The 27415-nt window shown below is 43.4% G+C and overlaps 1 protein-coding gene across 1 annotated transcript in view; it reads right to left on the reverse strand.

Moving 5' to 3' along the window:
* The window catches only part of LOC121541831 (sodium/calcium exchanger 1-like), a 70955-nt gene that overhangs the window by 33830 nt on the left and 9710 nt on the right, over window positions 1-27415 (reverse strand). Inside the window, exons 3-4 of the mRNA XM_041851146.2 lie at window positions 6956-8356; window positions 6239-6744 (exon numbers count right to left, since the gene is read on the reverse strand). Of these exons, the coding sequence (XP_041707080.2) occupies window positions 6239-6744; window positions 6956-8281 (1832 nt within the window). The 5' untranslated portion in view covers window positions 8282-8356. The remainder of the gene's footprint in view (window positions 1-6238; window positions 6745-6955; window positions 8357-27415) is intronic.

The following is a 27415-nucleotide window of genomic DNA, read 5'->3' on the forward strand; positions in this document are numbered from 1 at the left end:
AAATGAGGCAAGATGATTATGTGGATAAGAACTGTGAATGTATTTAACACTATAGCTGCAGTATCTACGGTATGTTATTCCCCATACTGTGAGTGTCCTAACTCATTTAAGTAGCTGGGTAACACAGTGTAATTGCTATTCCAAATGACTGCCAGATGAGAGACATGCGGGAAATATACCAGGTAGTACAGAATAAGAAATAAGGACAGGGAGCAGAGGAAGAGGAACAGAGGAACAGAGGAGCAGAGGAGCAGAGGAACAGAGGAACAGAGAGAGATGAAAAGGGAGAAGAGAGAAAGAAACCTTGAAGACATCTACTGGGAAAATTCAGTGCTTTTCACCTCTCCCAAAGATATGGATTACTTAACAAACCGGTGTGTTATTTTGCTCTTTCCAAATAACAACATCTTCAAAGTTCAGAGCTTTTTGTAACCTCTTTCTAAAAAAATCACTCTTCTGGTGAAATTCAAATAGACTCATATGTGTTCAAATAACTATTATAAACTGGGTAATTTGGGACCTGGATTCTGATTGGGTGAACAGCATTCTAGCTATGTGTATATCAGACAATATACCATGGGTATGAAGCAAAACTACTTGTTTACTGTTATTCTTATGTTGGTAACCTGTTTATAATAGCAATAAGGCACCTTGGGGGTTTGTGGTATATGCCCAATATACCACTAAGGGCTGTATCCAGGCACTCCGCTTCTCTTAAAAAATATAAATAATAACACAAGGAATAAATGCACAATGAGTAACAATAACTTGGCTATATACACAGGTTACCAGTACTCGGCCCTTATTGCTTAACTAACCCCTGACCCTGCCACGAGTGAGCGTGTGCGTGTGTGTGTGTCAGAATGCTCAGGTGGTTATTGATCCAGTAGTCAGTGAAGTCGTAGACCCAGGGTAGTGAGGAAAATGGCTGTATTGATTCCCCCCTGTAGAGCCTGTCTCTCTCCCAGCTCATCTGCTTATATAACTGGCCCCTTTCCCCATTTCATTTCCTGTTTCATTGCATTGTTTTATGCTTGTTTTTCCCTCTCGGGCCTAGAATAGGAGAATAAACACAAGAGTGCAGTCAGTGCTCTACACACTGAAGAGCAGACAGAAACAAACAGACACACACAAATAGAAAAATAGAAAGGGGTGTTTACAGAAACACTAATCCACAAATCTAGAGAATGTGACATCTCTCCGTGTTTCTTTTTTAGGATGGGAGGTTTGTCTGCAAATCCCAGTCTATTTAATGGAGCTCAGAACTGGAAGGCAAACACAGCAAACTGCATGCTTCAATTCTAAGCTCATTAGTTTGCCTGTTAAAGTTGGCCTCCTCCTTTACTACTCCTCTACTCTCACTGTCACGCACACACAAATACACACACACTCACACAATCACACACACACTCATACAAACACACACAAACCTACACAAACACACACAAACACACACACACTCACAGATCCACCTCAGATGAAGACAACATATGCACCTGTCCCTCCACCCACTCATCTAACACGTATACACACCACTTTTTTCCCCAGGCATGATTACCAGCGCTTTTCTCGTCACACATTCCAGGGTTGTTCCATGTCATTTTAGCAAACAATGACACCCACCATCTCAGATTGTTCTGAAATGTTGTCTGCAGTTAGAAACAGATAAGATAAGCATTTTCCTAGGTGAAAAGAATTTGTGAATTCCCCCCCAAATTACAAAATTACATATTTGTTTCCTTACCCTGTAAGAAGTCTATTGACAGCAATCCATGCTTTGGTGTTGTTTACCTGGCCACTGTTGTAGCATTTATGGTACAAATCCAAAGCAAGTCAATAACCATGTTTCCATCCACAGTTTTTATTTGAGGAAAGTCATACAGTATAAAAAAATAAAATCACGACAGCTGTGATGGAAACAGGAAGTGACGGTACAATTTCAGACAATGTCGACAGACAATTTGTTCATTCGATATGGTGGGATCTTTTTGTGTCTGTAAAACGAATTATGTGACAAATTGCGGTGGAAACTATTTATTGCGCAATTGTTGATAGAATAACCATCATGTCGAGGTACATTTGCAGTCAGGCGATGCTATGTTGTGTGGTCCTCTCACTACAACTTGAAAAATAATGCTCTGTTTTTTTTTGCTACAGATGAAATAAGTTATGATGAACTTCACAGGGTGGTGAAAGTGCACGGTGATGAGCTTGATGCCCTTTTCCAATAAATATTGAGGGTCTTAATTTGTATGCTAGTGACATCACAGGAGGTTGGTGGCACCTTAATTGGGGAGGACGGGCTCGTGATAATGGCTGGAGCAGAATAAGTGGGATGGTATCAAATACATGTGGTCCTCTGTAGCTCAGCTGGTAGAGCACGGCGCTTGTAACGCCAAGGTAGTGGGTTCGATCCCCGGGACCACCCATACACAAAAATGTATGCACGCATGACTGTAAGTCGCTTTGGATAAAAGCGTCTGCTAAATGGCATATTATTATTATTATTATTATTATTATTATACATCAATTACATGGTTTCCATGTGTTTGATGCCATTCCATTTGCTCCATTCCAGCCATTATTATGAGCTGTCCTCCCATCAATAGCCTCCACTGAGTGACATGATGATTGGTGCTTAGCTGCCAATTAACAAATAAGAATGATCTTGCTCTTATCCATCTCATCATATAACCTAACCTGTCCACTTTATCAGTTCACTGTTGTCTAGAGAGCATGCGCGAATTGGGCAAGTTTGCCATTTATCGCAACAGTTTGTGTGACAAAATCATCGATAGAGTAGAAAATGCAATGGAAACACATTGAACTTATGTTTTTTATTCGGTACAACTTTAGTGCAAAAGTGGTTGTAATGTGCACTACATCATCACGCACAGGCTTTTATCTGCAACAAGCCATTTTAATGGAAACAAACCTGGTGAAAAAAAAAAGTTTTTATAATATTTGCATGAAAATCTGTCACAAATTGGATGGAAACCTAGCTACTGGTACATTTATTTGCATTTTGTGCTTCATGCCCAAATCACATAGGTAACTGCCAACTGGCTCTCACAGTCTCACATCAGAATTGGACGTTCATCCATGTTCCTCAAACATAACATTTCGAAGTTGTTGCAAACGTCAAATTTCGAAGTGTTTAAGGTTAAGTTTAGGCATTAACTCAGAAATCTTAAGGTTAGGCATTAACTCTGAATGGTTATACCTCTTAGATGTAAAGTCCCCTGGTTAGGGGAGCTGCATGGTTCTGGTACTGGTTCTGACCGACATTTTTGCTTATAAATTGATCTGTGGACACCGTAGATCAGCGCTCACTGTTGCCCCTAGTGGCCGGTTTCCACATCATCTCCAGACGTCCTCAGAAATGGATGGCTGTCGAATACTGACTTGTATCACGGGTGACCTGGCTGGTAACTTCATTGATTTACACAATAAATTTTTTGATACTTTAGGATGATTTTGACATAAAGCATGAAAATGCTCATATAGGTACCATTGACTTGCATTGGATTTGTGCCACAAATATATCAGGATGCAGGATGGGACATAAACCTAACAACTTCAATTACAAATTTCTCTGAACAGGGAAAATAACCATCACCAAATTCGATCGGAATACAATACATAGCATGAAGAATACTCCAAGCCGCAGCACCATACTACATGTCAGACATAGATAACTTATACTGTATACTGGTTATTGGGCTGGGATTGGCGTGTGGTTGGGGGGTCTGTGGGTGGCTTTAGATTTTTTTTTAAATTTAGTTGCAAACAATTACTTTAATTTCTCAGAGATCAAATTATATTTCAACAAAATAATGATGCAGCAGGAATGCTAAGTCTAATTACAGAAACGATTTCAGAACAATCTGAGATGGTGGGTGTCAAAATCCTCTTTCTTGTGCTTTTTGAGGTGGAACAACCCTCCATGAAGCACAAACACAAACGCCCACACACCACTCTCTAAGCTCTCTTCCTCATCAGTCAGCCAACCCTGCCTACAGTGAGAGACGAATGTTAAAACACAGAGCTTTGCACTCTCATCCCCTCTCTACCTCTCCTTACGCCCTCTTACCTCCTCTCTACTGCGAAATCTAATTTTTCTCTAGCCTAAATCATCATTCAAATCATCACTATCACACAAACCGGTTCCATTTTCTAAACCCACTGCTTTACCCTTTTATCTCTCAGTCCCCTGTTCTTTATTTATCATCCTTTACATACTTGGCCACCATCTTTTTCTAGCAATATTTATTTAGTTTCACCCTCTCTTTTTTACTAGTCTCTCTTTCATGTCTCTATATTACCTTCTACAGTGGCTTGCGAAAGTATTCACCTCCCTTGGCATTTTTCCTATTTTGTTGCCTTACAACCTGGAATTAAAATGGATATTGGGGGGTTTGTATCATTTGATTTACACAACATGCCTACCACTTTGAAGATGCAAAATATTTTTTTTCTGTGAAAAAAAAAAGTATAATGAAAAAAGACATTGAGCGTGCATACCCCCCCAAAGTCAATACTTTGTAGAGCCACCTTTTGCAGCAATTACAGCTGCAAGTCTCTTGGGGTATGTCTCTATAAGCTTGGCACATCTAGCCACTGGGATTTTTGCCCATTCTTCAAGGCAAAACTGCTTCAGCACCTTCAAGTTGGATGGGTTCCGCTGGTGTACAGCAATCTTTAAGTCATACCACAGATTCTCAATTGGATTGAGGTCTGGGTTTTGACTAGGCCATTCCATGACATTTAAATGTTTCCCCTTAAACCACTCGAGTGTTGCTTTAGCAGTATGCTTAGGGTCATTGTCCTGCAGGAAGGTGAACCTCCGTCCCAGTCTCAAATCTCTGGAAGACTGAAACAGGTTTCCCTATCCCTATTTAGCGCCATCCATCATTCCTTCGATTCTGACCAGTTTCCCAGTCCCTGCCGATGAAAAACATCCCCACGGCATGATGCTGCCACCACCATGCTTCACTGTGGGGATGGTGTTCTCGGGGTGATAAGAGGTGTTGGGTTTGTGCCAGACATAGCGTTTTCCTTGATGGCCAAAAAGCTCAATTTTAGTCTCATCTGACCAGAGTACCTTCTTCCATATGTTTGGGGAGTCTCCCACATGGCTTTTGGCGAACACCAAACGTGTTTGCTTATTTTTTTCTTCAAGCAATGGCTTTTTTCTGGCCACTCTGTGGAGTGTACGGCTTAAAGTGGTCCTATGGACAGATACTCCAATCTCCGCTGTGGAGCTTTGCAGCTCCTTCAGGGTTATCTTTGGTCTCTTTGTTGCCTCTCTGATTAATGTCCTCCTTGCCTGGTGTTTTGGTGGGCGGCCCTCTCTTGGCAGGTTTGTTGTGGTGCCATATTCTTTAAAAAAAATTATAATGGATTTAATGGTGCTCCGTGGGATGTTCAAAGTTTCTGATATTTTTTTAGAACCCAACCCTGATCTGTACTTCTCCACAACTTTGTCCCTGACCTGTTTGGAGAGCTCCTTGGTCTTCATGGTGCCGCTTGCTTGGTGGTGCCCCTTGATTAGTGGTGTTGCAGACTCTGGGGCCTTTCAGAACAGGTGTATATATACTGAGATCATGTGACAGATCATGTGACACTTAGATTGCACACAGGTGGACTTTATTTAACTAATTATGTGACTTCTGAAGGTAATTGGTTGCACCAGATCTTATTTAGGGGCCTCATAGCAAAGGGGGTGAATACATATGCACGCACCACTTTTCCATTATTTATTTTTTTGAAACAAGTTATTTTTTTCATTACACTATTTTGTGTATGTCCATTACATGAAATCCAAATAAAAATCAATTTAAATTACAGGTTGTAATGCAACAAAATAGGAAAAACGCCATGGGGGATGAATACTTTTGCAAGGCATAGTATCTATGAAAATGGTGAAATCCCAAATGCCAACCATTACTTACCCATGATCTACCCATTACAATTAATGAACTCCCATAGAAACTATAGTGTTTTAATATAGCTACATTTATTTCTCTCTTTTATCACTACCAATTCCTCTATCTCTGTCCTCCACACTGCAGCCCCACTGTTAGATCTCCTGCTGTTGATCTCCTCTCCAATCCCGCTTAAAATATGTGCAATCTATGCCATAAAAAATTACCCATAGAATACTATGCTGAAATATAACACACAAGCCATCAACAGCAGCAGAGCAGTGGACAGGACAGGAAGTGGTGTTACTCACATGGTCTCGTCGTTCTGGAACTCCAGTTTCCCAGCTACCTCCTCGTAGTCCTCCTCAGCCTTGGCGGTGCCCTCCAGGGTGTGGTAGGGTATGGCCACTTTACCCCTGGCCCCGGACATCCGGTGCACCTTCACCTGCATGGTGCCCACGCTCTCGCTCACCCTCATCGAATCTACTTCAAACGTGAAGATGCCTGCGTGGTCATCGTCATAGATGGTTACCGTGGCGGTGTGGGCATTGCCCAGGGCGGCCTTGGGGGGCAAGTTGCGCATGCTGCTGGTGGTGGTGATGGTGCTGGGCTCCAGGATAGCCACCTCGGCATGGTGCACGATGCGAGGGTTGCGGAGGTGCACGTAGAAGTGCTCATCCTCTTCAAAGATGTCGTCATCAATAACCCCCACGGTCAGCTCCTTCAGCATCTCACCGGGTTTGAAGACTAGCGTGCCCTCAGCAAACTCATAGTCTGAGCCAGCATTGGCTGTGCCGTCCTCGGTCCGGTAGTCCACCTGAGGTGACCCAGGAACAAAACCAACTCAATGCCGATTTAATTTATTCACTAGACAGAAATAATTAAAATGTCCTCCTGGCTCGACCCTTATCTCATCTAAAAACCTTTCCCATTATTACATGTAGCTTGAGTGATTGATTTTTAACATAATAATCTTATACAGTATAATTAGTCACAAAGACAAATACTAGTAGCTTGTCCCCACTGACCTTGACTGTGCAGCCGCTTTCGCCCCCATGGCGCCCAACAGACAGCTTGAGCGAGCCACAGTTCTCGAAGCACTGGTAGTGGGAGGGTTCAAACTGCAGGTAGATCGTGTGGGGATCCTCCTCCTGTCCACTGGCCTCATGGCAGCTCACCACCTTCCTGGCCTGGTCGGCAGCATGCTTCTTCAGGATGTTCCCAGCACCGATCATCATGCGTGTGGCCTGGATGCGGTAGAAGGCCCTGCTCTTCTGCTGCTGGACCAGAACCTGGTAGTTGGCCATCTCAATCAGCTGCTCCGTGTCCTTGTCTGGGTGCCTCTGTTTCAGCTCCTTCAGAGTGCGGGCCATGTCCCTCCGAGCTTCATCCTCCTCTGAGCCCATCCCCCCGCCCTCTTCCACCCCCTCCAGCATGCCGTCCAGCACCTCCTTGGGGTGGGAGTTGCCCCTCTGGCCATCCATCTCCATGTCCATCTTGGTGAACATGCAGTCTCCCTCCGTCTCAATGATGACGCCGCGGGCCTTGTCGACACGGTAACGCTTGTGGATGTACTTGTAGAAGAGCAGGCGTCGGTCCGCGACCCAGGCCTGAACCACACAGATGGGGAAGAACATGAAGGTGAGCACGGCCTCCCACACCTCTACCTCCCCCGGGGAGATGACAGCCAGGATCAGGTAGAGCCAGATGTAGGCAAAAATGCTCCAGGCTGCCGTGACAAAGAACACCCTCAGGTGCTTGATCCTGCGTGTCTCGTTCTCTGGCACCACATACACACAGAGGGCGATGATGACGAACATGTTGAAGGCTGCGCTGCCCACGATGGTGCTGGGGCCTAGGGAGCCTGCCTCAAACGAGTGGCCACACACCTCGATGACAGACAGCAGGATCTCTGGGGCAGACGAGCCTAGGGCCATCAGTGTCAGGTTGGATACTGTCTCGTTCCAGATGCGTACGGTGGCTGTGGTGGTCTCTCCGTTGGGCTTCTTGATGGTGATCTCTTTCTCCTGAGAGGTGATGACCTCAATAGAAGACATGAAGCGGTCAGCGATGATGGACATGCCCAGGAACATGTAGATGAGAGCCACGAAGTAGACGATGGCCCGCGCCACCTTGTCACCAACCGACGGGTTCTGAGGGTTCCACATGGGCAGGACCACGCCCTCAGAGCAGGGGTCTCCATCGGAGCAGTTGCTGGGTGGGCTGCTGGATGGTGCATGGTCTGAGCCGGCCTGGGAGAGGTGGGTGAGCCCCAGGAGGAAGAGGAGGAAGAGGGAAGTGGCGAGGCAGGAGGAGGAGGGGTGGGCAAGGCTCAGAATGCGGGTGTGTAACATGACGGCGTCCGGACATTCGAGTCAGCTGGCTCCAGAGATCAGTCCACTTCACATCCAACGTCTCAACAGACACCCCTGGAAGACACATTTTTTACATTTTACATTTTAGTCATTTAGCAGACGCTCTTATCCAGAGCGACTTACAGTTAGTGAATACATATTTTTATTGGCCCCCCGTGGGAATCGAACCCACAACCCTGGCCGAGCTACATCCCTGCATCCCTGCCGGCCATTCCCTCCCCTACCCTGGACAACGCTGGGCCAATTGTGCGCCGCCCATGAGTCTCCCGGTCGCGGCCGGCTGCGACAGAGCCTGAATTCGAACCAGGATCTCTAGTGGCACAGTTAGCACTGCGATGCAGTGCCTTAGACCACTGCGCCACTCAGGCGAAGAAGTGTAGTGAGTTACAAGAAAGACTAGCACAAGCAGAATATTGATTGTTAGCTGCTGCAGATACAGTGGGGCAAAAAAGTATTTAGTCAGCCACCAATTGTGCAAGTTCTCCCACTTAAAAAGATGAGAGAGGCCTGTAATTTTCATCATAGGTACACGTCAACTATGACAGACAAATTGAGAAAAAAAAATCCAGAAAATCCCATTGTAGGATTTTTAATGAATTTATTTGCAAATTATGGTGGAAAATAAGTATTTGGTCACCTACAAACAAGCAAGATTTCTGGCTCTCACAGACCTGTAACTTCTTCTTTAAGAGGCTCCTCTGTCCTCCACTCGTTACCTGTATTAATGGCACCTGTTTGAACTTGTTATCAGTATAAAAGACACCTGTCCACAACCTCAAACAGTCACACTCCAAACTTCACAATGGCCAAGACCAAAGAGCTGTCAAAGGACACCAGAAACAAAATTGTAGACCTGCACCAGGCTGGGAAGACTGAATCTGCAACAGGTAAGCAGCTTGGTTTGAAGAAATCAACTGTGGGAGCAATTATTAGGAAATGGAAGACATACAAGACCACTGATAATCTCCCTCGATCTGGGGCTCCATGCAAGATCTCACCCCGTGGGGTCAAAATGATCACAAGAACGGTGAGCAAAAATCCCAGAACCACACGGGGGGACCTAGTGAATGACCTGCTGAGAGCTGGGACCAAAGTAACAAAGCCAACCATCAGTAACACACTACGCCGCCAGGGACTCAAATCCTGCAGTGCGAGACGTGTCCCCCTGCTTAAGCCAGTACATGTCCAGGCCCGTCTGAAGTGCATTTGGATGATCCAGAAGAGGATTGGGAGAATGTCATATGGTCAGATGAAACCAAAATATAACTTTTTGGTAAAAACTCAACTCGTCATGTTTGGAGGACAAAGAATGCTGAGTTGCATCCAAAGAACACCATACCTACTGTGAAGCATGGGGTTGGAAACATCATGCTTTGGGGCTGTTTTTCTGCAAAGGGACCAGGACGACTGATCCGTGTAAAGGAAAGAATGAATGGGGCCATGTATCGTGAGATTTTGAGTGAAACCCTCCTTCCATCAGCAAGGGCATTGAAGATGAAACGTGGCTGGGTCTTTCAGCATGACAATGATCCCAAACACACCGCCCGGGCAACGAAGGAGTGGCTTCGTAAGAAGCATTTCAAGGTCCTGGAGTGGCCTAGCCAGTCTCCAGATCTCAACCCCATAGAAAATCTTTGGAGGGAGTTGAAAGTCTGTGTTGCCCAGCGACAGCCCCAAAACATCACTGCTCTAGAGGAGATCTGCATGGGCCAAAATACCAGCAACAGTGTGTGAAAACCTTGTGAAGACTTACAGAAAACGTTTGACCTGTGTCATTGCCAACAAAGGGTATATAACAAAGTATTGAGAAACTTTTGTTATTGACCAAATACTTATTTTCCACCATCATATGCCAATAAATTCATTAAAAATCCTACAATGTGATTTTCTGGATTTTTTTTTCTAATTTTGTCTGTCATAGTTGACGTGTACCTATGATGAAAATTACAGGCCTCTCTCATCTTTTTAAGTGGGAGAACTTGCACAATTGGTGGCTGACTAAATACTTTTTTTCCCCACTGTAGATCAGTGTAGGGTCTGCAAGTCCTCATCTTTCCCTAAGGCTAGGTGTTCCAGTGGTCAATCACAATGTGATGGGGGAGTTAGTTACAGTGATAGTTCATTCCAACCCACATATCTGGTTCATTAATTGAGGCCTGGATGACAATGAAAACCAGCAGACCAAGTAAGTAGATCTCCAGAACCTGAATTATCGACTGCTGTTTCAGATGTCATCACAGTACAGATGAGCACCACCGTTATTTTCCCACCTGAGTAAATCTCCTCTTTGGAAAATAAAGCACCAGGCCAAATGCACTTACCGTAACCCTGTTTCTGTTGTTATTGGTGTTACAATAGCCATTGCTGCTGCTGTAGCTGATGCTGTCAACCAGTACTTTAAAACATTAATTATCTGAATATCACATCCAACAGCTCTCTGTTGTGTGACTGACTGCCTATAATGCTGCAGTGTCAATGTTAACTCTGTAATACAGCAAGCACAGTGAGTGTTCACTTTGTAATACACTTTTTGAAAACACTAACCCTCACTCTTCTAAATGTTTCTGTTTAAGGAGCTTAACAAATGTGTTAAACCGTGGCCCAGAGTCAGTGGTAACAATAACAGAGTAATGTGTCATATTCACAGAAAGAGAAAGTGTTTTTTCCTTCTCATCCCTGAAATGTCCTGGCTGAGGCGTGTTTTATAAGAGCCTGTATCACGCATGGATGACCAATGATGCCTCTGCTTCCTTAGCCTCTCTTTCTCCACAAACAGCACAGTACAGTCACATCAGCAGCTCCTGTCCCTCCAAGCCATACAATGTCCACAGTCTCTCACCTCCTAGTGCCAGCCTCCCCTCCCCTCTCCATGTGAACACCTCACCAGTCGCCCACCTCTTTGGATGACCGCCATAACCCTATAAGCAACACTACAGGACTGCTTCGTTTCCAAACAATGAGACCACCGACAGCTATTGTACCCCCAATAACAACAGAAACAGCCTCTCTGGGTAAGTACATTTGGCCATAGCGGTTTACGCACTAAAGAAGAGATTACTCAGAGGTGGGTGAACCGAACAGCATCACTGATCTGTGGAGTGGATCTAGTGCTCTATTCACAGTGCACTGACATTTTCATCAGCCTGCCTGTACACTCCAATGGCTCTCCCTTGAACTTCAACTACTTGGAGGGGAATTATAGTGTTTTTGCCTGCCTTCCATTTTCCCAAGGAAAAATCATGCAGCCACTATAAGCAATCCAACCCCCCTACATAAACACACTGCTGTGCGGTATATGATGCATGGTTTGCCCTATACAGATGTTGGATCTTAATTTGACCAGTATTGTCGCAGCAAAATAATCCTGCAGCAACAGGATTTGAATGTTTAGTCCATAATGTTGCTTGATCGGTGGTTAGGCTATTAGTTGGCCAAAATTAGGCTACATGAAAAGTGCAATGCTGTTAATATAACCGTGAGTTAGTGCAGGTTTTCAGTGAATTTATGTAAATCATGAAACCCATCTGTTATTTCCTGCGTTGAAGGAAATGTCTGTATATACTACCATAAGGAGAAGCTTCCGGCAGCGGCGTTGCCAGTCAACGGTCAGAGTTGCTATCTCGCCTTATCAGGCCAACACTTTATTAGTCCTGGGTGATGGAGCCCGCTAGCAAATTAACTTAACTTACCACACAACATAGCCCAACGTAGTGTGAGACTGGAGAGTAGCTGTAGTTCCCTAATGATCAACAGGCTAAACATTCTGTGGACAAGGCACGCACATGTATGCACCATGACATCCAAAAATTGTCAAAGACTCCAGCCACCCTAGTCATAGAATGTTCTCTCTGCTACTGCACGGCAAGCGGTACCGGAGCGCCAAGTCTAGGTCCAGAAGGCTTCTTAACAGCTTCTACCCCCAAGCCATAAGACTCCTGAACAGCTAATCAAATGGCTACCTGGACTATTTGCATTGTCCCCCCCACCAAAACCCCCTCTTTTACGCTGCTGCTACTCTCTGTTTATTATCTGTGCACAGTCACTTTAACTCTACCTACATGTACATATTACCTCGACTAACCTGTGCCCCCACACATTGACTCTGTACCGGTACCCCCTGTATATAGCCTCGCTACTGTTATTTTACTGCTGCTCTTTAATTATTTGTTATTTTTAAGTTACCTATTTTGTACTTAACTCTTATTTTTCTTAAAACTGGGCTTGTAAGTGAGCATTTCACTGTTTCACCTGTTGTATTCGGCGCATGTGACAAATACATTTAATTTGATTTGATTTAATGATAAGGAACAGAGATCTGGATAACAGTGTGCATCCATGTCCGGTCAGCTAGGGACAAAATGTCTGCGTCACATCGAAAGGACATCGAAGCCTCTGAGCCCCTTTCCATTGGTTTGGTTCATTGATTTGCACCCTTAAAACGGCAAACGTCTTCAAGCATGTAAACCTTTAGAAAATGAGGCACACTGTCGAGGGGTCAAAAACATTCAGTCATTCAGGAATTCAAGATGCCAAGAAGAAAAAGACTGCATGAATATTGAGAAGGAGATGTGTTATGGATTAAGATAGGATTATGGTTGGATTAGATGAGGAGTAAAAATACAGATTTTCTGTAGGGAGCTCCCTTCGCTCTTGGAGGTGAGTCAGGTGCTAAAATAGACTGACAGACACAATTGGCCTTAGTAACACAGAATCATCTCAACCAGAGGGGAAGTCAGGACCGAATCTCAGGAGACCCAGACCAGGCATACAGTATAGAGACTGTGACAAGCCCATCAGCAGAGACATCAGGTGCAAATATCCAGATTTCAGACAACACCAATTCGTTGGGTTCAGAGACTCAGACCAGATCCAGAACTGGACATCAGCTGTGTGCGTGGTAAATAATTAATCAGTGGTCCAATCAGCCAGCCATCGTCTCTCTCTGCCTACAGTGACCAAAGCCAACAGGCCAGAAACAACAAATAGAGTTGGAAACAACATAAGCAAACCATACACTCCATAAATGTGGTGCCATTTCTGATTTTTCTTGAGCAGAATATGCTTGTACAAATTGATTCAATTTCCCTCAAAGTTCCACTGTGTCTAGACTGGGTACCGCACTTCATCTCAATTGCTATTTAACATTTGTAGGATATCTGTGCAAAAGCAATTTTATTGTTACCTACATAGACTTGATGGTATACCCATTTTTGTCAGTTAGCATTAATGCAAATTGTTGTCTTGTATGAGTCTATGGAACACTGCACAACTATACCAAACCATCTATATATTTCAGACCTGTTGTACTTGTGCAGATTCAATGTGGTAGGGGGTTAAGGTTTGGGCACCAAAAGCAGTCAATACTGTATTTACACCATATCTGCCTCACTCTGCCTCTTCAGTCCAGCCTAGTCAATATTAACCACACCTCCCCTCTGTCTTCATCTACCTCCTGACAGCAACTCCCTCCACTCTACTGAGCAATGCTACACAGATCATGTAAATCGTACAATACAGTAACTGATCATTGATATGCCTATACTCTCCTTTTTGCAGTTTTCATGGTGGCCCAGGGACCGTAAAATCAATTCAGTGCCAACGTTCTAATACTGATACTTACCATGAAGGCAATCTCTTCGAGGCCATGTAACGTACAGTGAGGGAAAAAAGTATTTGATCCCCTGCTGATTTTGTACGTTTGCCCACTGACAAAGACATGATCAGTCTATAATTTTAATGGTAGGTTTATTTGAACAGTGAGAGACAGAATAACAACAACAAAATCCAGAAAAATGCATGACAAAAAATTTATAAATTGATTTGCATTTTAAATGAGGGAAATAAGTATTTGACCCCTCTGCAAAACATGACTTAGTACTTGGTGGCAAAACCCTTGTTGGCAATCACAGAGGTCAGACGTTTCTTGTAGTTGGCCACCAGGTTTGCACACATCTCAGGAGGGATTTTGTCCCACTCCTCTTTGCAGATCTTCTCCAAGTCATTAAGGTTTCGAGGCTGACATTTGGCAACTCGAACCTTCAGCTCCCTCCACAGATTTTCTATGGGATTAAGGTCTGGAGACTGGCTAGGCCACTCCAGGACCTTAATGTGCTTCTTCTTGAGCCACTCCTTTGTTGCCTTGGTTGTGTGTTTTGGGTCATTGTCATGCTGGAATACCCATCCACAACCCATTTTCAATGCCCTGGCTGAGGGAAGGAGGTTCTCACCCAAGATTTGACAGTACATAGCCCCGTCCATCGTCCTTTTGATGCGGTGAAGTTGTCCTGTCCCCTTAGCAGAAAAACACCCACAAAGCATAATGCTCCCACCTCCATGTTTGACGGTGGGGATGGTGTTCTTGGGGTCATAGGCAGCATTCCTGGTCCTCCAAACACGGCGAGTTGAGTTGATGGCAAAGAGCTCGATTTTGGTCTCATCTGACCACAACACTTTCACCCAGTTCTCCTCTGAATCATTCAGATGTTCATTGGCAAACTTCAGACGGGCCTGTATATGTGCTTTCTTGAGCAGGGGGACCTTGCGGGTGCTGCAGGATTTCAGTCCTTCACGGCGTAGTGTGTTACCAATTGTTTTCTTGGTGACTATGGTCCCAGTTGCCTTGAGATCATTGACAAGATCCTCCCGTGTAGTTCTGGGCTGATTCCTCACCGTTCTCATGATCATTGCAACTCCACGAGGTGAGATCTTGCATGGAGCCCCAGGCCGAGGGAGATTGACAGTTATTTTGTGTTTCTTCCATTTGCGAATAATAGCACCAACTGTTGTCACCTTCTTACCAAGCTGCTTGGCGATGGTCTTGTAGCCCATTCCAGCCTTGTGTAGGTCTACAATCTTGTCCCTGACATCCTTGGAGAGCTTTTTGGTCTTGGCCAAATCTGATTGATTGCTTCTGTGGACAGGTGTCTTTTTATACAGGTAACAAACTGAGATTAGGAATACTCCCTTTAAGAGTGTGCTCCTAATCTCAGCTCATTACCTGTATAAAGGACACCTGGGAGCCAGAAATCGTTCTTATTGAGAGGGGGTCAAATACTTATTTCCCTCATTAAAATGCAAATCAATTTATAACATTTTTGACATGCGTTTTTCAGGATTTTTGTTGTTGTTATTCTGTCCCTCACTGTTCAAATAAACCTACCATTAAAATTATAGACCGATCATGTCTTTGTCAGTGGGCAAACGTACAAAATCAGCAGGGGATCAAATACTTTTTTCCCTCACTGTAGCTGCCTCATTGATGTCAGCTGATGATGTAATATACAAGCATCGTTCTTTCTCCAGGTTAGACCATGGGGCTGCTAGCACACAGCAAGGGGAATGAGAGTGGAGCAGCACACTAATGAAGGGACCAATAGAGAGGAGCTAGAGAACACCTGCAGGTCACCCCTGCTGTTCTCACACTACTGAAGCATGTGTTCCCTATCGTTAAAGACACACAGTCAGACACCCTGTCAGGGTTTGACCACACGGCTCTCCTTTTGCTCACTGCCTGGTGCCTGATGTGCAATGGGAGGGCCTATGTAACGTATACGCTGGGAGTCAGGAAGCAGGTGCAGAAGGTATGTTTAATGATAAGAAAAGACAGATAAACAAAACAGGAGAAGCGTACTGAACGTGAACAAAACCAATACTGCCTGATGACAGTATTGGTGCTACTACTACTACTGAGGGCTAAATAAAGGGAGAGTAATCAAGGTGATGATGAGGTCCAGGTGTGCGTAATGATGGGGAGTAGGCGTGACAGCCTAGCACTCATAGCCGCGGGAAGTAGTTTGGGGGGGGTGCGTTGATGATGAGGAAGGGAAGGCTTTCTTGGTGCAGGGGTCCCACGGTGAGGGTGAGCGCTGCAGACAGCTATATTGGTCCACTAATACAGGACTATTAAAGGCCCAGTGCACTACTTTTGTGCGAAAAAATCAAATAAAAAGAATACTGTGGATTTTTCAGGGGGTGCTGCAGCACCCTCAGCACCCCTACTTCCCACGGCTATGCTAGCACTGTTCCTACGGTAACTGCGATTTTTCACACTGCAGAATCCAATGATATACTGTATGCAATGGTGGAACTCTGTAGCACAGTTGGTAGAGCAAGGCGCTTGCAACACCAGGACAGTGGGTTTGATTCCCTCGACCACCCGTATACATGCATAACTGTAAGTCGCTTTGGATAAAAGCGTCTGCTAAATGGCATATATTATATATTATCATTATATTATTACAGTTTATTATTCATTGGCCAAATGGAAATGCTGTTGAAATAAAAGGGTAAAACGTGGAAATATCCCATCATCATACCAGTGGAAATAATGGTCAAAGTCAGACCACTAACGATCTGTCATGATGCCAATTAAACAAAATCCCCAGTGAGCTAAGTTAGTGTGGGAGAGGGGATTTTTTGTTTGTTATCAATCAATAATGACAAACCTCCTGGCATTGACAACTTAGATGGAAAGCTACTGAGGATGGTAGCTGACTCTATAGCCACTCCTATCTTTCATATCTTTAGTCTGAGCCTAGAGGAAAGTATTTGTCCTCAGGCCGGGAGGGAAGCTAAAGTCATTTTACCACCCAAGGGTAGTAAAGCGGCCTTTACTGGTTGTAATAGCAGACCTACCATCTTTCTGCCAGCTCTTAGCAAACTGTTGGAAAAAATTGTGTTTGACCAAATACAATGCTATTTCTCCGTAAACAAATTATCAACAGACTTTCAGCATGCTTATAGAGAAGGCCACTCAACATGTTTATTTTCTTTTTTATTTAACCTTTATTTAACTAGGCAAGCCAGTTAAGAACAAATTCTTATTTACAATGACAGCCTACCAAAAGGCAAAAGGCCTCCTGCAGGGACGGGAGCTGGGATTAAAAATTAAAAATAAAATAAAAATATAAGACAAAACACACATCACGACAAGAGAGACACCACAACACTACATAAAGAGAGACCTAAGACAAAATAGCATGGCAGCAACACATGATGACAGCTTTGCACACTCTAGGCATTCTCTCAAACACCTTCACCTGGAATGCTTTTCCAACAGTCTTGAAGGAGTTCCCACATATGCTGAGCACTTGTTGGCTGCTTTTCCTGCACTCTGCGGTCCAACTCATCCCAAAACATCTCAATTGGGTTGAGGTCGGGTCATTGTGGAGGCCAGGTCATCTGATGCAGCACTCCATCACTCTCCTTCTTGGTCAAACAGCCCTTACACAGCCTGGAGGTGTGTTGGGTCATTGTCCTGTTGAAAAACAAATGATAGTCCCACTAAGCGCAAACCAGATGGGATTGTGTATCGCTGCAGAATGCTGTGGTAGCCAAGCTGGTTAAGTGTGCCTTGAATTCTAAATAAATCACAGACAGTGTCACCAGCAAAGCACCCCCACACCATCACACCTCCATGCTTCACGGTGGGAACCACACATGCAGAGATCATCCGTTCACATACTCTGCGTCTCACAAAGACATGGCGGTTGGAACTAAAAATCTCAAATTTGGACTCAGACCAAAGGACAGATTTCCACCTGTCTAATGTCCATTGCTCGTGTTTCTTGGGCCAAGCAAGTCTCTTCTTCTTATTGGTGCTTTAGTAGTGGTTTCTTTGCAGCAATTCGACCATGAAGGCCTGATTCACGCAGTCTCCTCTGAACAGTTGATGTTGAGATGTGTCTGTTACTTGAACTCTGTGAAGCATTTATTTGGGCTGCAACCTGAGGTGCAGTTAACTCTACAGCAGAGGTAACTCTGGGTCTTCCTTTCCTGTGGCAGTCCTCATGAGAGCCAGTTTCATCATAGCGCTTGATGGGTTTTACGACTGCACATTTTCCGGATTGACTGACCTTCATGTCTTAAAGTAATGATGGACTGTCGTTTCTCTTTGCTTATTTGAGCTGTTCTTGCCATAATATGGACTTGGTCTTTTACCAAATAGGGCTATCCCTTACCTTGTCACAACACAACTGAAATTCCACAAATTAACTTTTAACAAGGCACAACTGTTAATTGAAATGCATTCCAGATGACTACCTCATGAAGCTGGTTGAGAGAATGCTAAGAGTGTGTAAAGCTGCCATCAAGGCAAAGGGTGACTACTTTGAAGAATCTCAAATAGAAAATATATTTTGATTTGTTTAACACTTTTTTGGTTACTACATGATTACACATCAGCAACCACAGCTAATGAAGTCACTGAAACCCTTAACAAAGAGTTGCAGTCTGTTTTGGAATGGATGACCAGTAATAAACTGGTCCTGAAATTTTTTTAAACTAAGAGCATTGTATTTGGTTCAAATCATTTCCTAAGTTCTAGACCTCAGCTGAATCTGGTAATGAATGGTGTGGCTGTTAAACAAGTTGAGGATATTAAATTGCTTGGAGTTACCTTGGATTGTAAACTGTCATGGTCAAAACATATAGATTCAATGGTTGTAAAGATGGGGAGAGTTCTGTCCGTAATAAAGAGATTCTCTGCTTTTTTGACACCACACTCCACAAAGCAAGTCCTGCAGGCTCTAGTTTTATCTTATCTTGATTATTGTCCAGTCATATGGTCAAGTGCTGCAAAGAAAAACCTAGTTAAGCTGCAGCTGACCAAGAACAGAGCCGCACGTCTTGCTCTTCATTGTAATCAGAGGGATAATATTAATAATATGCTTGGCCAAGAGTTGAGGAAAGACTGACTGCGTCGCTTCTTGTTTTTGTAAGAAAAAATGTGTAGAAATTCCAAATTGTTTCCATAGTCAACTTACACACAACACTGACACACACACTTACCCCACCATACATGCCATCAGGGGTCTTTTCACAATCCCCAGGTCCAGAACAAATTCAAGGAAACGTACAGTATTATACAGACCCATGAGTGCATGAAACTCCCTTCCATCTTATATAGTGCAAGTGAAAAGCAACCCTGGTTTCAAAAAACAAATAAAGCAACACGTCACGGCACAACGTCTCTCCCCCATGTGACCTACTTGTTGTGTGTATGTACAGTCGTGGTCAAAAGTTTTGAGAATGACACAAGTATTGGTCTTCACAAAGTTTTCTGCTTCAGTGTTTTTAGATATTTTTGTCAGATGTTACTATGGTATACTGAAGTATAATTACAAGCATTCCATAAGTGTCAAAGGCTTTTATTGATAATTACATTAAGTTTATGCAAAGAGACAATATTTGCAGTGTTGACCCTTCTTTTTCAAGACCTCTGCAATCCACCCTGGCATGCTGTCAATTAACTTCTAGGCCACATCCTGACTGATGGCAGCCCATTCTTGCATAATCAATGCTTGGAGTTTGTCAGAATTTGTGGGTTTTTGTTTTTCCACCCGCCTCTTGAGGATTGACCTCAATGGGATTAAGGTCTGGGGAGTTTCCTGGCCATGGACCCAAAATTTCGATGTTTTGTTCCCCGAGCCACTTAGTAATCACTTTTGCCTTATGGCAAGGTGCTCCATCATGCTGGAAAATGAATTGTTCGTCACCAAACTGTTCTTGGATGGTTGGGAGAAGTTGCTCTCGGAGGATGTGTTGGTACCATTCTTTATTCATGGCTGTGTTCTTCGGCAAAATTGTGAGTGAGCCCACTCCCTTGGCTGAGAAGCAACCCCACACATGAATAGTCTCAGGATGCTTTACTGTTGGCATGACACAGGACTGATGATAGCGCTCACCTTGTCTTCTCCGGACAAGCTTCTTTCCGGATGCCCCAAACAATCTGAAAGGGGATTCATCAGAGAAAATGACTTTACCCCAGTCCTCAGCAGTCCAATCCCTGTACCTTTTGCAGAATATCTGTCTGTCCCTGATGTTTTTCCTGGAGAGAAGTGGCTTCCTCGCTGCCCTTCTTAACACCAGGCCATCCTCCAAAAGTCTTCGCCTCACTTTGCGTGCAGATGCACTCACACCTGCCTGCTGCCATTCCTAAGCAAGCTCTGCACTGGTGGTGCCCCGATCTGCAGCTGAATCAACTTTAGGAGACGGACCTGGCGCTTGCTGGACTTTCTTGGGAGCCCTGAAGCCTTCTTCACAACAATTGAACCTCTCTCCTTGAAGTTCTTGATGATCCGATAAATGGTTGATTTAAGTGCAATCTTACTAGCAGCAATATCCTTGCCTGTGAAGCCCTTTTTGTGCAAAGCAATGATGACGGCACGTGTTTCCTTGCAGGTAACCATGGTTAACAGAGGAAGAACAATGATTTCAAGCACCACCCTCCTTTTAAAGCTTCTAGTCTGTTATTCTGACTCAATTAGGATGACAGAGTGATCTCCAGCCGTGTCCTCATCAACACTCTCACCTGTATTAATGAGAGAATCACTGACATGATGTCTGCTGGTCCTTTTGTGGCAGGACTGAAATGCAGTGGAAATGTTTTTGGGATTAAGTTCATTTTCATGGCAAAGAGGAACTTTGCAATTAATTGCAATTCATCTGATCACTCTTCATAACATTCTGGAGTATATGCAAATTGCCATCATAAACACTGAGGCAGCAGACTTTGTGAAAATTAATATTTGTGTCATTCTCAAAACTTTTGACCACGACTGTACTGATATGTACGGTATGTGTAACTGATAGATGCACACACACAGTACATGTTCATGTTTTTAAATTTATGTCAATTATAAAGTATTTTGTCTGTAATGTCTTTTTCGTTATGTGTCAGACCCCAGTAAGACTATCTGTCGCCATAGGCGTCGGCTAATGGGGATCCTATTATATTAAATCAAATCAAATCCCCAGTGAGCTGAGTCTACAAGTGTCAAGAAGTTCATGGATGCTCCTTCTGTTCCTCACCCTTTAAGCGTTTGCTTCCTTTATTTTCTGTCTCTCCTTTTCCTCCTTTCACACTCTACTGAAATAGCAAATAATCACTATTATAACAAAAGCCCCAAGAGAATTCCTCAGACAGAATGAGAACCGTGTGCAAGTGATTGATTCCTTTCACTGTTTGGCATAATTTCTGTTAATACAATCCCCACCACCACACACACTGAGATAACAGGCAGGCAAGACTGTTTACTTCAAATATATGAGGATTTTCTTAATGGAAGTGACAGAGCTGAGATTAAAATCTTCTCTTCTTCATCGGCTAATTTAAAATTGTTCCCAATTATCTACAACAAGCACATTCGAACAACACAGAGGGACAAAGGAAGAAAGAGATAACACTGCAATGAGAGATAATATTTTCTTAACCCATTCCTGAGGGGAGTTGGGGGTTGAAGACTTGGCTTTGAAGTCGTGGATGGGGAACGGGAGGGGGCAGGGGCCCGAAATCACATGCATGGAAGCAGTAATGTGGAGAATTGCATACATGCCTAAACACACACGTTGCACAAACACACCACACATAATTAAATAAAACAACTTCTGTTTTTTGCATACCGGTACACATGTGAGGTATCCAGCTGACAGACAGACACAGAGATGCCAACTCATAAATAAATACTACTGCATTGGGATATTTTTCTCCACACTGATACAATATTCAAGGAGTTCCAATTTTAAAACTGCCATGACAGTCCCATTACACAATCAAATAGGCATAAGGTCCCAATTCTATGATATAAGAGCCATGGTTTGGATTGAAATTTAATTGAGTTGATACACATACTAGAGTACCTAATTTGTAAGGCATCAAATGTGTGGAAAAAATCATATTTTAAATGGGTCAACAGCATTCCCCTTGAGCTGTGAAAACATGGCTATCCCAGCCCAGTTCTCTGCATATTCAGAGCTGTCATTTTCCCTTTTTCAATATGCTGCACACATGTCCACACACACATTTATATTCACGGCACATGCAACACATTACCATTCAGACCGTCCTAATCCCAAACAGGAGCAGAATGAAATGGTTTCATGCTGATCTCTCCTGATGTGAACATGCTTTTCATTTCATTGCCTGCTCCACTAGAAGACTCAACAATTTGAACAAACACAATCAATAACACATAGTATTGTTGTGCCTCTAAATAACTAATCTAGACCTTAACCTCAGAGGGATGTTCAGGGCCCAGTTTTTCAAAAGTTATCTATCCGGATTTCGCCTATCGGATAGGATGAAATGCATAGAAATAGAATGAATAGAAAGGGAGACCCCATTCAAGTCAATGATTTGTCAGTTCTATTCATTATATTGCTATGTATTTAATCCTATCCGATAGGAGAAATCCAGATAGATAACTTTTGAAAAACTGGGGCCAGGGAAGTAAATGTGTAACAAGCAATCAGGCCAATGCAAAGGAACTACGCTCTTCTACTAACTCCATCCTCTTATCCAAGACCTTGTTCAATCAACCGGTTATCAGGTTTCCAGGATACTTAATGTATTCTTGCAGCAAGAAGGAAAATCATATTTTTGACCCCGACTTCACAGGATCACCAATAGCAGTTGTTAATGAAGCAAGCCAGTAAGATGAATTCAAATTCACAATTGTTGATGTGCACCTGCCAGCACTGCATGTCTTTTGTTGCAGAATAACCACATGTGCTGTTCTGCCTCTGGTGAAGGAAGAATATAAGGTAAAGGCCATGGAACGTTGCCTGGCTGGGAGACACAGCATCTGGAGCATATGGCATCTGCCAGCCAAAGATAACACTACCTCGTCTTTTAACTTTCTTCTTTCAATTGGTGATATTTGCCCAGGGGCAGGCACAGCTACATTCTCCATTTGTCTCCTCTCTATGTCTCAAGTAGCAGCTGGCAATCTTGGAGAGAGGGGTGGAGGGAGAGAGGGAGAGAGGGATGGATGGAGGGAGAGAAAGCGAGAGGGATGGAGGGAGAGAAAGCGAGAGGGATGGAGAGAGAGAAAGCGAGAGGGATGGAGAGAGAGAAAGCGAGAGGGATGGAGGGAGAGAAAGCGAGAGGGATGGAGGGAGAGAAAGCGAGAGGGATGGAGGGAGAGAAAGCGAGAGGGATGGAGGGAGAGAAAGCGAGAGGGATGGAGGGAGAGAGGGATGGAGGGAGAGAGGGATGGAGGGAGGGAGAAAGAAAGCGGGAGAACATTTTTATTTGAATATCTAAAAAAAAACATGTCTGCATCATGAGCATTTTATAATAAAAATGTTATGTCCAATTCTAATCCTGAAATGATTCGATTCAAAATGGAATTCACTCTAAAACATTACACTCTAAACACAATACATGCAGGGAGGAGAGAAACAAGCAGAGCTTGACATTTAACAGGGGTCCAGACAGATGGAGGTAGTGTGTCTGTGAGTGTGTGTGTGTCTGTGAGTGTGTGCGTGTGTGTGTGTGTGTGTGTCAGACCTGGGTTCAAATACTATTTCAGGTATTTCAATTACTTTTCAAAACATTTAAAAACACATATTCAGATTCCTTTATTTGAAGAAAAAAAACAAGCAGTGACTGGAATGTATTTCAACAATAAGGCATGGGAACCCAGGGATTATTGTGTGAAAACTCCTTCCTAAGGGCTGTTCACCTTGGGCTGGGAACAGCCCTTAGGAGGGAGTTATCAAATGATAATCCCCAGGTTTGAGGGCCTTATTGCTTTTATAAAACGGTTGCCAACATATTTATAAAAATATGAATTACATTTTTTCATTAAACACATTATTTTAACAAGTAAACGTGTTTTTGCATTCTGAAGTTGCTACCCAAGCAGCAGGTCGTTATTATGTTTCAACCCAGTCGTTAATTCTAATCATTCGACGTTGCTATGCTAAACAAATCATTGGCATGTAGCTAGCTAGCAGAGATTCAATGATAATGAGAGACAAGAGCTTCAATAAATAATTATTTAATAAATATCCAATAGGCCTACATAGGCAACAACTATTATGGTTGGCGCAAAAGCTCTCACAGTCTAACGTCAGAATTAGACATTCATTCATGTTTCTCAAATGTAAAATGTCTAAGTTATTCCAAACGTCAAATTTCTAAACTTCTGTTTGGTTACTTCTCTGTATCATTCCAAATTAAGTTTAGGCATTAACTCCGAATGGTTAAGGCAGGGGTGTCAAACGTACGGCCCGCGGGCCGGATCAGGCCCGCAAACGGGTTTAATCCGGCCCGCGAGATGATTTCGATTTTTTTTTTATAATAAAAAAAATAAAAAAAATGTTTTTAAATTTTGTTTAAAGTATAAAAATGCGCTGCAATTTTTCAATAAAATAAACTGCTGTTCCAATTGCGTCCACTGGATGGCGCAATAGCAATTGTGTTAAGCAAGCAAACTGTTTATACCGGGGCAGAGCAAGTAGGTCAAGCACGTGCAGCCAATGAGCTCCTTTGTTTTGCCCGCAATATTTATTACGGCTTCTACTTTTAACATTATGTGCTTTGGCACCCTCATTGCCCCAATATGTCTCTGTCAAAAAAGAGAAAAGTGGACGCAGAGTGCAGAGTGTTCCAAGAAAAATGGTCATCCTATTTATTCACGGAATTGAATGGGAAAGCTGTATGTTTGGTGTGTTCAGAGCATGTTGCAGTGCTGAAAGAATATAACCTTCGTCGCCACTATGTGAGTCTTCATGCCGACAAATATGACAACTTTCAAGGACAGCGGAGATGAGAGAAGGTGAATGAACTGTTGGCGGGTCTGAAGAAACAGCAGTCTGTGTTTACTCACAGCCGAGACATCAGTGACGCTGCAGTGAAAGCTAGCTACCTCATTGCTAATGAAATCGCAGTGGCTTCAAAACCATTTAGTGAGGGTGAATTTGTAAAAACATGCATGATGAAGGCAGCGGAGATTGTGTGCCCTGAAAAGCGGCAGGCTTTTGCAAATATCAGCCTGACAAGAAACACAGTTGCAGACAGGATTTCCGATCTTTCAGTGGATTTGGACAGCCAGTTTAAGCAAAAAGTAAAGTCATTTATTGCGTTTTCGGTTGCAATTGATGAAAGCACGGACATTACAGATGTTGCACAACTGGCCATTTTCATCCGCGGGAGTTGATGACACATTGACCGTCACCGAGGAGTTCGTGGAGTTGGTGCCGATGACAGATACAACGACAGCAGCTGATATTTTTACCGCACTCGTCGGCGCGCTGGACAGGGTCGGAGTGGACTGGTCCCGCGCTGTCAGCCTGGCTACAGATGGTGCGCCCTCAATGATCGGGAAAAAAGCAGGCGTTGTGACAAAGTTCAGAGAGAAAGTGCAATCTGCAAATGGAGGACGTGATTTTTGACTTTTCACTGTATTTTGCACCAGGAGGCTTTGCGTTGCAAGTCATTAAAGATGGATAACGTCATGAAGGTGGTCATCCAAACTGTTAATTTCATCCGATCCAGAAGCCTGAATCACCGTCAGTTTGACAGCCTTCTCAGAGAGAAAGACCACATCTATGGCCTGCCATACCACACTGAGGTAAGATGGTTAAGCCGAGGTGCTGTGCTGAGGCGTTTCTTTGATTTACGAGAAGAAATTGAACAGTTCATGGAAGAAAAGGGCAAACCAGTGTTAGAATTTCATTCCGCAGAATGGATGCAGGACCTTGCATTTATGGTGGATGTTACAGAGCACCTGAATAACTTGAACAAACAGCTGCAAGGGCGCAACAAAGTTGTCACGCAGTATTATGACAGCATACGTTCTTTCAAGTTGAAGCTGTCATTGTGGGAGACGCAACTTGCCGGTGGTGATGCAGCTCACTTCCCCTGTCTGAAAAATGTGTGCGCGACCCAACATGTGGCAGACATGAAGCGGTTCAAAGATAAAATAACGGGACTGTTACGGGAGTTTGAGCAATGCTTTCAGATTTATGTTTATATGTTTTTATGTTGATGTGCTATTGTTTTTAATTGATTTTATTTTATTTGTATATTTAACCTATTCTTGACTCTGTGGTTCTTGCACTTGTTTGGGGAACAGGATTTCATTATTTTTATCTACATTTCTGCCTGAGAAATGACACCCTGATATAGTTCTGTGATCTGTGATATACTTCTGTGAATCACTGAGGCATTGTGTGTTTGTGTGTTCTTTGTCCTCAGAACTTTCAAATAACTTGAGGTGTTTTATGATTAATAGTGATGTTGTGCTTTTGGACACACTGTCCTCAGGCTCCAGCTTTATGTTTATATGTTTTTATGTTGATGTGCTATTGTTTTTAATTGATTTTATTGTATTTGTATATTTAACCTATTCTTGACTCTGTGGTTCTTGCACTTGTTTGGGGAACAGGATTTCATTATTTGTATCTACATTTCTGCCTGAGAAATGACACCCTGATATAGTTCTGTTATCTGTGAAACAGTTATGTGAATCACTGAGGCATTGTGTGTTTGTGTGTTCTTTTTCTTTAGAATTTTCAAATAAACTTCAGGTGTTTTATGATTAATAGTGATGTTGTGCTTGTACTATTTTGGACACACTGTCCTCAGGCTCCAGCTTTATGTTTTATGTTGATAGTATTAAAACAAAGAAAACAATCTGAAGTTGTTGTTTTTAAGTTATATATACCATGATTTTACCGGTCCGGCCCACTTGGGAATAGATTTTCCTCCATGTGGCCCCTGAGCTAAAATGAGTTTGACACCCCTGGGTTAAGGTAAGGGTTAAGGTTTGGGATAGGGTTAAAACAAAAATTTCAAAAACAACTTTCTATTGCTGGATTCAAACATGCAACCTCTAGAACCAGCCGCAGATGTTTACATCCATATGCCATCCCCGTCCACAACACCTTAGCAAAACCAAAGCCTACTTGAAGGTAACAGTGCTCACACTGTTGCCCCTAGTGGCCGGTTTCCACATCATCTCTTGACGTTGTCAGACATGGATGGGCGTCGAATACTGACTTGTAGCATGGGTGACCTGCCTGGGTTGGCGAGTCCGAGCTAACCCAGCTATAATGACGTTTCCGTTGATGGCACACGAGTGGAAGAACTGTCCATGGTCCTTGTGCTGGTTGGTGACAGCCAGTGCTTGCTGGGACCTCCCACTCACATCGTTGCCAGCTAAAATGGCACTCTAACGCTTTCTGTTCTCCATGTTAGGGGCTGCCAATAACTCGAGTGAGCTCTCACACCAATGGCCACTCACAGCCATGATTTCCCTTGCCTCCAGGCCCGCATCGGATAACTTTTGCTTTCTGAAATTGCTACCCAAGCGGGCTGGTCGTTAG

Source organism: Coregonus clupeaformis, chromosome 27 (assembly GCF_020615455.1).
Source record: "Coregonus clupeaformis isolate EN_2021a chromosome 27, ASM2061545v1, whole genome shotgun sequence".
In the NCBI taxonomy this organism is placed as follows: Eukaryota; Metazoa; Chordata; class Actinopteri; order Salmoniformes; family Salmonidae; genus Coregonus; species Coregonus clupeaformis.